General features: G+C 44.6%; 1 protein-coding gene and 1 non-coding gene across 3 annotated transcripts in view; one reads left to right on the top strand and one right to left on the bottom strand.

The window, feature by feature from the left end:
• Positions 1-1705, bottom strand: part of Nrdc (nardilysin convertase) — a 71356-nt gene extending 69651 nt beyond the window's left edge. For both annotated transcript variants that reach the window (XM_005353563.3, XM_005353565.3), the window contains exon 1: positions 1186-1705. In XM_005353563.3, the coding sequence (XP_005353620.1) occupies positions 1186-1523 (338 nt within the window). In that variant the 5' untranslated portion in view covers positions 1524-1705. The remainder of the gene's footprint in view (positions 1-1185) is intronic.
• Positions 1706-3436: 1731 nt separating this feature from the next.
• On the top strand, positions 3437-3543 carry LOC113456703. The gene has a single exon (XR_003377457.1). It is a non-coding gene; the product is annotated as a U6 spliceosomal RNA (small nuclear RNA).
• The last annotated feature ends 8145 nt before the right edge of the window (positions 3544-11688 follow it).

Genomic DNA, 11688 nt, shown 5'->3' with positions numbered 1-11688 from the left:
GAGAGAGAGAGAGAGAGAGAGAGAGAGAGAGAGAGAGATTAAACTGGTCTTGAAGTGGGGGCTGTGTCACTGTTTTCTGGACCTGAGTTTCAGTTTGTAAAACAGGAGAACAGGAGTTGGGGAAAGTAGAAAAGATGGTCTCTAGGCTTCTTTTCTGCTCTTTATCACACTGTAGGCTTATAATAAATTTCAACCTGGACTACTTAGGCTTCTAACTCAGCATGAATAAGAACCTCATAAAATATCAGCAAACAGAGCAACTGGCTTTTATGTCAGATGACCAGTCTCATTCAAGCTCCGATATTATTTAGCTGCCTAATTCTAAGAAAGAAAACCTCTCTGGGCTTCAATTTCCTCAACCAGTACAGCAAAGCTGTTAGATAATATGAACTACTTTCAAATACAAGATAGCCACATTTTCGGAAACAAACTAACTATCATGTTTATTCAGGTGGAGACTGTGTTACCATTTATTACAGATTGAAACACGGGATTAGACAGGATTTTACAAGCCTACCATTCACCAACTGAGGCCCAAGTCCTCTTTAATACATTTTTTTTAAGAAATCATCTAGCCATTCTAGTTATGGCGAACTACCCACAGTCACGAGCCACTCCATCTTAGACCAGCTATGCTGTAAAAGTTCTTTTATTAAGGCTACACCATCCTCTTCATAAATTTCACTCCGTTTTACCTCTTTTCCTTACGGGACTCTCATATATCTTTGGATTGAAACAGAATAGAAATAACAGTCACATCTCAAATAGCCTCTTTTCCAAAATTAAGATCGGCAACTGTCAAACTTTCCTAGTATCACACCAAATCCCCCTTATCATCCGTCCTGTCTTTCCAATGAAAACCTCAGTTCTTACTTTAACGAAAGTCAAAATTAGCCGGGCGATGGTGGCGCACACCTTTCATCCATCACTCGGGAGGCAGAGGCAGGCGGATCTGTGAGTTCGAGGCCAGCCTGGTCTACAGAGTTAGTTCCAGGACAGCCAGAGCTACACAGAGACTTCTTTGGAACACCCCAAATTGCCCTTGCCACCTCCAAGCAAGCACACATTTAGAATGAGAGTAATAACGCCCTGTTGCTCCTCCGGGGAGACACGGAGACCAGAAGTCATGGCAGCACCAACCGAAGCCCGCACCCTGTTCTCCCCAGTCCGAGCCTCGTCCCTCACCGGTACTGCTTGGGGTCGCTGGGAGACTTAATGATCTCAGGGTCGCCGGCATTACTGTGAGACCCGCTCCGTCCCTCCTCCTCAGATTCATCCGCTCCTAAACGAGCAACCCGGCCGCTCTCGCCCGAGTCCTGTCCATTGGGTTGCAGGTCTGGGCAGCTGCAGGTGGACTTCGCCTTGTTTCTTCCCGGCATGGTCAGCGTGGGAACGGGTCTCGTAGATTCTTCACACAGACCCCGTGCTCCAGTCCGCCCCAGAGCCGTCAGCTCCCGCCCGGCCTCACACCACAACTTCCTCCCGGTGGCACAGACTGCAGCAACCGTGACTCTCCTCAGCATTCACCAGCAAGTCGTGGCGCTGGACATCCCGCTCCCCAGGCCCTCCTCCTCCTCCTACTCCTCCAGCCACTCCTCCTCCTCCGCGTCCCAGGAGCGGCGGCGGCGGCCGGCGTTGTTGCTGCCGCAGCCGCTGGGGAGGACAGGCCTGAACCCCTCCTCCAACCCAACCTCGCTCACACCGACTTCCTTCATCCCACCCTCCTGACAGCCAATGACGCTGTGGATTCTAGCCAGTCACAAGGCGGAACAGACGTCACGTTGCCCAATTAGCCAATGGGAGCCGCGAAGGAGAGGAACCAATAGGAACAGGCCGGGTTCCTGACGCACCCAGAGAGCATTTCGAAACCTGACGTGGGCGGGGCGAAGGGAAAGAGGCGGAAGATGACGAGAGGAGGTTGGCTGCGTTTGTGACGTGCGCCGGCGACTGTGTTAGGAAACCCGCGTAGCGCTCCGCGGCTCTGAGAAAATATTCCCCAGCGAGACAACGCAGGACTTAGCCGCGATAGTGGGGCCTGATCTTCCTCTTCATTTGCGATGTATTTCTTATCCTTCAGCTCTCAGAGTGACTCAGCAAGCCTTTTTTAAAGAAGCGGAGCCCCGGAAGTCTTTTCCAACCCTGTCCTGAGATGAACGCTGTTCTTGTGGGTCACTTAGCACCGGAAATAACAACTGCACCTATCCATCCTGTAGACGCCAAGCTGTTGGTTCTTTTCTCACCCCAAATCCGAAAGAGTCCCTAAAAGATCAGTTTGGTTATCTCACTCCTGTATGCGAAATGGTTTTGTTTTGTTTTTCCTTTTTTGTTTTGTTTTAAGCTTTCCCATAGAATGGAACCCTCAGCCTGCCTTTTAATTTTAGTCAACTTTTGCTGAAAAGACTGCCCGCCCTCCAGTGACTTTCCCAAGTTTTGTTGTTGTTGTTGTTTGCCAGAGCCATTGCTGAGACTGGAACAGACACACTATAAATAAAAAGCAGTTGAAAAGATACAGTATACGGATACTATTAGATAATGACATCATACCATATAGAGAAAATAAACGTTTTAGCATGAATAAACAGAGGGGAGGGGGACTTGAAACCGGTAGATGCATTAGTGGTCGACTTTCCTGCCTCTGAATTTCAGGTGCTGAGGATAGAGTCATAAACAAAACACAAATCGTTGCAGGTGTGGTGGTAGCCCATGCCTTGTAACTCAGCACTCAGGGAGGCAAGAGGCAGGTGAATCTCTCTGAGTTCGAGGCCAGCCTGGTTTACATGGCAGTTCAAAGCTAGCCGGAGCTACCTATTGAGACCCTGCCTCCAAAATAAATAAAATCTTTGTTTTCTTGAAGTTTACTGTCTTATGTAAAGAAACAGATACGTTCAAAAGCAATAAATACTAAGACTACAATACAGGATAGGAAGAGATCGTGTTGGGGAGGTGTGGGGCAGAAGTGTTTGAACATGTTGAGATATCCCGGTGTTACTACATTTTAAAAAAAGTGTATCCATCTTTTAAGCTACTCCACTGGACTCCTCTCACGTAAAGCAGCTTCATCTGTGCCTCTCCAGCCCTAAAACAGCTGCGCAGTGGAGTAGAACACCAATAGTAAATGTTGAATAGACACCTAAGTGACCTAGTCTGTGCTTTGTTCAGGGACGTTGTGTGTGTGCTTTTTTTTTATCTCCAAAGCAATAATGCCAAAAATAAGAAATCTTCAGTTTCAACTATCAATTTTGTTTTCCTAAGGAGAAAAAGAATTTATACCATTAATTGAGATTGCCTGGGTTTTCTCTAGGGTGGAACATTTATTCATTTAACGAACCAAGTGAAGTCCTGCTATGTGCCAGAAATTGAAAGTAATGAACAAATATTTCCCCTTTCTCTTGAGCTCACAAGAGATGGAGAGATGGACGTTAGAGAAGCTCATAAAGTGCTCAATGTGGCAGCACGTATACTAACATTGGACCAGTGCCGAGAAGATCAGCCTGGTCCCTGCTCATGGGGGATAGGCAAATTCATGAAGAGTTCCATGTTTTTCTGAAGTAGTCTGGTACTATAAACACATATTTCAATGTTGTTCTGTCTCTTCCCCCCTCTAGCCCTAAGAGCAGACATTAACGGCAGAGATGGTGTCTCTGTAACTTACCGTTTACACCTTTCTTTTTCAGTGTAAAAATGTCAGTATAAAGACCCAAAAAAGTAGCATACAAATAACTCTAGATGGAGGTACACAAACAGATACACCCTATTCAGAGAGTTTTCCCAAAGAAGAGAAATTGAAGCTAACATTTGGAAACTGTATAAGGATTGGTGCGAAAATGAACTCAGTTAATGGAAAGCTCTGGGTGTGGTTAGACTCACGATCTGGAAAGGGGTCAGTGACAAAGATCACACAGAACATTCCAGAGAATAAGCCATTGGCCTGCCTGTTTCATACATACGGGATTCCCAGATCTTAGAATGTTTCCCACCAAGCTGTAGGTACTCACTAATGTGTGAGCAAACGAAGAGGAGGATGTTCCGGTAAAAATAGAATGCTGCAGGTCCCCAAGGGGCCCGTGGGCCACAAGGGGCAGCGCATCCCAGGTAGGGAGCTACATAGCAGGTAAGAGACCTCAGCGGGGCAGCCAGTCCCATAAGGAGCCGCAGCTGGTGAGAGAGAGATGGATAAGCACGCCATGTAGAGTGAGGCTGGGTATTTAGTGGGTAATGGAAGGGAAAGGGGGTAAGGGAAGAAGGGGGAAGAATAAAGACGGACAGACAGACACAGAGGGGGGGGAGGGGGGGAGAGGGAGGGGGGGGGGGAGGGGGAGAGAGATAGAGAAACAGGGGTGGGGAGAGGAGAGGAGCCATGGCAGCAGCTACCTCTTCAGGAGAGAGACTGAAAGGAAAAGACTCAGGCTGGAAGCCTGAGTGAGTACATATGATAATTGTCTTTCTGTGTCTGGTTACCTCACTCAAAATAATGTTTTCTAGCTCCATCCATTTGCCTGCAAATTTCAAGATATCATTATTTTTTTCTGCTGTGTAGTAAGTACTTCATTGTGTAAATGTACCACATTTTCCTTGTCCATTCTTCAATTGAGGGGCATTTAGGTTGTTTTCAGGTTCTGGCTATGACAAACAATGATGCTATGAACATAGTTGAGCAGATGTCCTTGTGGCAGGGTTGAACATCTTTTGGATATATACCCAGAAGTGGTATTGCTGGGTCTTGAAGAAGGTTGTTTCCTAATTTTCTGAGAAATCGCCACACTGATACCCAAAGGAGCTGTAAGTACAAAAATTTTAATTTCTGTTCCTAGTTTAAACTTATCTCAATAGATTCCCACTTGACTGGCGGAGACATCTAAGCATCAGTTACTGGCTACAACCTGCTCCGAATGACTGCGAGCCTTGGACTTGCTGAAAGCTGATGTGGACCAGTCCAGCCTATGTGAACGCTCCCCGTCTATTCAACAGGGATGAACTTCTGATGAGTGCCCCATTGCCTGAATTCCCTCCTTACCTTTGGCTAGCCTTTCAGCCTTCCCTGATGACAACGCCCCAGTGTCAGCTTGAAGTAGTTGCAGAAAGGAACACTTTGTCCCATGCTCCCTGCCCAGAAGAGGTTAAAATGCTGAGATGAGGGTGAACTCCCTGGCATGGGGGACAAAAATGGCTACCTATAGTGCCTGTTGATATACCAGAAAAAATAAGCCCAGAGTTGTCAATTAATGAATTTATTAACTAAAATGGTTCTACAATAAGAAGACACCTTGGTTCTTTATGTAGAACCATGGAACCAAGGAGGACATTAAGGATTATAATAAGTTGGTTGTACTCAAAGATCAGAGCTATAGAGTCTGGTAGGCTGGCCACTGCCCTGGAAAAATCTGTTAGCTAATGGTTCTTAACGGGGCAAGCAGGGCCCATGGTTGGGTCCTGTCATTGGTACTTGTGAAGGGGGAAGTGTAGGACCCAGCCACACAAGCCCAATAGAAGCCTGAGTCTCAGTAGTTTACCCTAAGGCGATACCTGGTTCTGAGAAAGACCACAAACTGAGACCACCCAGGCACCACCCAGGAACGGACCTTCCAAAGGCAATTCCTAATGTTCCAACCATTGTAGATAGGATCACCTGCCAGCACACACCCATTGCTTTTCACCAGGACACCCCTAGACAAATGTCAGTCAATCAGGGGTCTTGAACCTTAGAAATCCCTCATCCCCACCTTTTCTGCTACAAAAACCCAACCCTAACTGAGCTCGGTGCTCTCCGACCACTTCAAAACGATGGACACAGGTATAGTTGGAGTTTGCAAACTTGTGTAAGAATAAGGCTCTTTGCTTTCACATACAGGACTCAGTCTCCTAGTTGGTTTTGGGGGAATTCTGTGATCTGGGCATAACAGTTTAAATAGATTTATATTTATTTCATATTTCTATGTGTGTGTGAACACACACACAATACATATACTGTGTGCATGCCTGGCACCCTCAGAGATCAGGAGAAAGTATCAAATTCTTTGGAACTGGAGTTAATGATGATTGTAAGCCAGGGAACCCAACCCAGGTCCCTAGCTCTTAACCGTTGGGCTAGCTTTCTCTCCGGTTCCAAGCTGGCTGGTTTTAGTGCTTTTTTAAAAATCACTGCTGAGTCATCTCTCCAGCCCCAACAGTAACTTGGAGAAAGAAGAGTGGCACTGGGGTAACTCCTTGCTAATTTTCTGTGTTGAGTAGCGCATGGTGCTATAACCCATCCTGGCAGGAGAAAAGATATTCCCGTCCACAGTGGTCACCAGGGAATTGGGATTTCCCCAGTCATCTCAGGCTGGATGATCTGATACTAACCAGAGGAGGAGCCTGTCTCCCAGAAAGAGCTTTCATACAATTCTGAAAGCCTGTCAGGCCACTCTTTATGGGAGGTTAGGTACAGACAAGAACAGTTCAGTTGTAGAGGGGACCACATCTTGACCAGGACCGCTTAGGTGCGCTCAATTTAAGCCCAGATCTCATGTCAGAACCCAGATAAGGGGAGTTGGTAGGTCTCTGGATTTTTCTCAGCAGTTTCACTTCTCAATGAGGCCATATTGGTTAAATCTCTTGCCTCTGCTTTACACAGTCATTTGGTTTTGTATGTGGCCTTTTAAGGGCTAGCTAGTGTCTGAGCTGAGCTGGTTTGATTTGCCTGGGTTTTGACCCTCTCAATTCTGCTAGTAACTTGGAAAAGAAGAAATTCTGTAAGAGAAACAGTTTTGGAGGGGAGAAAACATTAACTCTGTTTGGAACAAATTGTGTTATTTGTGTACCACACAAGTGAGGGCAGATCAGAAAAGAAAAGAAGCTGAAGATGGGGGAAAGTAAACCTAAGATGGGTCAGTTCCTAGTTGTTAAACAAAACTTACTAAAATCCTGTCTCAAAAAAAGAAGGAAGGAAAGAAAGCGAAAGAAAGAAAGAAAGAAAGAAAGAAAGAAAGAAAGAAAGAAGAGAGAAAGAGAAAGGAAGGGAAGAAGGGGGGGGGGAGGGATATTAAAGTTTCCCTAGAACAGATGTTAAAGTTTCAAATCAGGTGTCAAATTAGGTGCATAAAATATAAGAACCAGGGGCTGGTGAGATGGCTTAACAGACAAAGGGTGTTTTGCTGTCAAGCCTAATAACCTGGGTTTGATCTGGGAGCCACACAGCAGGATAGAGCCAACACTGACTAGTTATCCTCTGACTTCCACATGGCATATGCTTACAGGAGGGCTCAAACACATATAATAATGTATTTAAAATTTTTGATTAAAAAGAATTGGCAAGAAGTGACAAAAATACTTTAGCTTGCTTTCTTCAGCTATAAAGATGAATATGTGCCCAACAGTTAAAGTCCATACTTGACCTACAGCCTAGGCAGGTGGTGGCGCACACCTTTAATCCTAGCGCGGGGAGGCAGAGGCAGGAGGATCTCTGTGAGTTCAAGGACAACCTAGTCTACTGAATGAGCCCCAGGACTATAAGGGCTACACAGAATCCTGTCTCAGAATACACATACAGTAAAAGTTGCACATCTCATTTCAATATCCATAGTTACTGTGAAGGAAAAGGTACACTTAAGCTGCCTATATAACCATCTTATAAAAAAATCGATGTTTTCCGAAATTAAGGAGTTCTTTTGAGGTCACCAATAAAGTTACAGAGCACAAGATTGTTATAAACTGTGTGTGTGTGCGCGCGCGCAGGAGCATGGCGGGGGAGGGGAGCACGCATGTGGAGAGCAGAGGACAACGTTAGTGTTGTTCCTCAGGAACAATACTCCTTGTTTTATGAAACAGGGGCCTCTCATTGGTCTGGAGTTTGCTAAGGGGACTAGGCTGGCTGACTGGTGTATCCTAGGCACCTGCTGGTCTCTTCTCTAACCAGGCGATTACAAGTGTGCACCACCATGGGTGACTTTTTTATGTGGGGTCAGGCATCACGTTCAGAACCATGTGCTTGCCAGATAAGCACTCTGCTGGTTGGGCTGTGTCCCTAGCTCCAAGATATCACTTTTAACCTCACTTCCTCAGAGTTTATTAGATTATTTAAACAGGTTTTTTTTTCTATTTCCACTCCATCCTACGGTCTTTCCTAATTATTAACCTGAGGGTCACCTCCTAACAGACTTCACAATCCTTCCCTTTGTTCTGACAAGACTTCAGAAATCACCAAAATTAAAAATATCTCATTTCTATGATTAATGACGACTTCTAAATGGCATTTTAGTTATGTAATGACTACCTACCACAGGGACAGATCTAAACCTTAGTCTTAAAATTCAAAGATTAATTCTTTTTCTGTTTTAAATGCTGAAGATTTGATAATTACTTTCAGAATTACCTCAGATGATAAAAATTAAAAGAAAATTACATAAAGTTCTATACTTAATATAAAGAAAAAAATTTCTCCTTTTCAATAGTGGAGACCAGAGTTGAGGGAAAAATCATGTTACTCATAGAGCACAGCTTCAAGTATCAAAAGTAAAATTGGTTAAGAGACTTTAACTATTTTGAATTTGTTCATTACATTCATAATTTTATCTTTGAGTATATTTTGGTATGAGAATTTTAAGTGGGGTATTTTACATTATTTTCTCCTTTTTTACTAGCATATATTAATTATGCACAAAGCAAAGAGACTTCATGACATTTTCATGTAATTTGTATGATGTACTTCGATCATATTAACCCCTGTCCAGTCTCTGTCCTCTTCCCAAATATTCACCTTTGTACTGCCATGTCTTCTCCCGCTTACGTCTGGATGTCAAAGGGAATGTTTATGAGTTGGGAAATCAGAAGTGCAGAGTGTGGATTCTGCATTGAGTAAATGAGGCACGGTAGGAGCCTATTAAAGTTTGAAGCCCTAAATTATTCCCCTACTGTACAAAATCCCCTCACTAGCTATTCATTATCCTCTCCATAACTCTTCCGAAATGCCAATAACACTCTTAGGAAAGTAAAATACCATTTTGTGAAGTGAAGAGATTTGTTCTCTCTCTCTCTCTCTCTCTCTCTCTCTCTCTCTCTCTCTCTCCATTCCTTCTTCCCCACTCCCCTATTGAACATGCCTTAGGCAATCTGAGATTATCATAAAACTGAGGTGGGCGAGGAGATGGCCAAATGTGGAAGAAAATATATAGAGAAAACAAAGGGAGGAAATAAGGAAGATATTATCCTCAATCCTGTCAAAGGCCCACAATGTAGGAAATTATATCTTTGGAGTTTCAGTTAATAGGTGTCCCACCCATTGATTGCTATTCACCTGTAGCAGCTTTGTCTCCATCTAGGTCAGGAAGTAGGCGTATTCTTAGGGAGTCCTGTCTTTGGAGACTAATTACATGTGGCACTAGACCAGGGACTTTATGTGATCATAAACGTTGCTTTTTCCTATACATTATGGTGGTTAGCTTTAATTGTCGACTTCTAATGAACCAAAATTACCTCTGAGAGATTATCTGCATTGAGTTTGCCTGTGGGCCTGGGGAACTATCTTAACTAGGCTAATGATGTGGCAAAACCCCACCCACTGTGAACCGCACCATCTCCTAGGCAGGGTGTCTTGAACTGTGTAAGAATGGAGCCGTTGAGCTAAGCACAAGCATGCGTGTATATATCATCTTTCTCTTCTCTTGACCAATTACTGTAAGGTCCTGCCTTGACTTCCACACAACAACAGACTGTACCGTGGAACCGTAAGTGAAAATCAACTCCTCCTCCCTGAAGTCACCTGTTGTCAGCTGTTGTCAGCAATAGAAACAAAGCTACCACAACTGCAAACACAGTTTCAGGAACCTTTGTTGTGGAATCATCTCTTTGTACACTGGGAAGGTGTGTCACTCTGACTGGTTTAATAAAAAGCTGAACGTCCAATAATTAGGCAATGGTGTGGTGTAGCCTGTGAGGATGGTGATGAAGCTGTTGTTGCTCCATAGTAAAAGAGGAGAAAGGACCACAGGACCCTCACCTGCAGGTGATCTTGGGAGATGTTAGATAACATAGAACGTGGATGGTTAGAGCCAGAAGGTGGTGACTGGATGCAGATACAATCTGCCAGAGTCCACAAAGAATAACCCGGGGGAGGCTAGAGAACAGCATTCAGGAGAGGGGATGCTGAGAAATTCCATGTAACCACGCAGCAACATAGGAAACCTTACAAAACAGAAGAGGGGGAGTGGCAGACTCTGCTCTGGAGGGATCAATGGTCTGGAGTGCCCCCCTCTCAGTGAAAGGCAATGACTAGAGCTACACTTAAGACAGAGACCCTCAAGAAATTGGCACTTAGACATTAGTGACAGCATTTTAAAGAGAGAAGAAACAAGGAGGAAGGGAAACAAATTGTATGATCACTGAGCAATGGGGAGAAGTCTGTTTTTAAAAAACCTATTGAAACAACATCCTGGTGTCCCACTCCCCCAACTTTTGTGAACCACACCCTCGGTGGAGTCAAAGTAAGTGCCACACAATGTGTCCTGATGACACTTGGCCAGCAGAATATTTCCAAAATGTTGAATCAAAACCACACAAGTATTCAGCAAAGTCTGAGCCAGAGCCTGCAGGGAACAAAGATAGAAAGATACAAATCCAACAGTAAGACCAGCCAAGGACCCAGTTTGATTCTCGGCACCCACACGGTGACTCACAACTGTCTGTAACTCCAGTTTTAAGGAATCCAGTAGCCTCTTCTGGTCTCCACCAAGCACCAGGCACTCACTCAAGTGGTACACAGACATACACGCAGGCAAAACACACAAAATTAAATAAATTTTAGTTTAACTTTTTGAAAAAGAGGACAGGGCCAGCATATGCAATTTGACTCTTGAAGGGCTGCCTGAGAGAGGTGTGACCAGTATCTATGAGGCAATCTATAAGGGACCAACCATTGGCAGGACTGGTATCTGTGATCTGACCTCTCAAGGGCTGTCCAGGGGTGTGGCAGGCATCTAGGAACCTAGGAAGGAATGCTGAGGGAGTTGCCCCTGAAACCTGGAAGCGGGCTAGACTGAATTCAGCCCGTGCACTCCTCCAGCCCTCTCCACACCTCTATCTCTCCTTAACTTCACACCCAAAGTCCATTAACAGAACAGTTCTGGTTTTGTGTGCATTCTCTCTCCTCTTTTTTTTTTTCCTTTTCAATTTTTCTTTTGATAGATTTTTGTTAGAAAACACATTCTGGGCTGACTAGCGTCTGACTCTCTTGAGAGCCGGGGTGTTTTAGATTATCTGATGACTTTTCTCCCTGTGTGTCTGGGGGTGGGGCACAGAGGTACAGACCTGCACCTGGATGGATGGAGGACAAAGCACAGCCTCAGGTATTGCTTCTCTGGGGTGCTCTTCATTGATTTTTGGAGCAGGGTTTTATATTGACCTGAGACTTGCCAATTAGGCTAGGCTGGCTGGTCAGGGCACCCTAGAGATCCACCTGTCTCTGACTCCCACGTTGGGATTATAAGGGTGAGTCAATGAGTTCGATAAAGAGAAACACTTAAAAAAAGAAAAAACAAAAAACTAAATATGGCGCTTGCCACCAAGCCTGATGACCTGAGCTCAATCTTCAGGATCCGCAGAAAAGCAGGAGAAAAACCCACTCCATAAAATGGTTCTCTGACTTACATGTGTGTGTGTGTTTGTGTATGTGTGTGTATATTTACGTATGTATGTGGCAAATAAATAAATAAAAAAATA

The sequence above is a fragment of the Microtus ochrogaster genome, chromosome 10, assembly GCF_000317375.1.
Source record: "Microtus ochrogaster isolate Prairie Vole_2 chromosome 10, MicOch1.0, whole genome shotgun sequence".
Classification (NCBI taxonomy): domain Eukaryota; kingdom Metazoa; phylum Chordata; class Mammalia; order Rodentia; family Cricetidae; genus Microtus; species Microtus ochrogaster.
The sequence above is the reverse complement of the archived record's forward strand: the minus strand, read 5'-3'. Positions and strand labels throughout refer to the sequence as shown.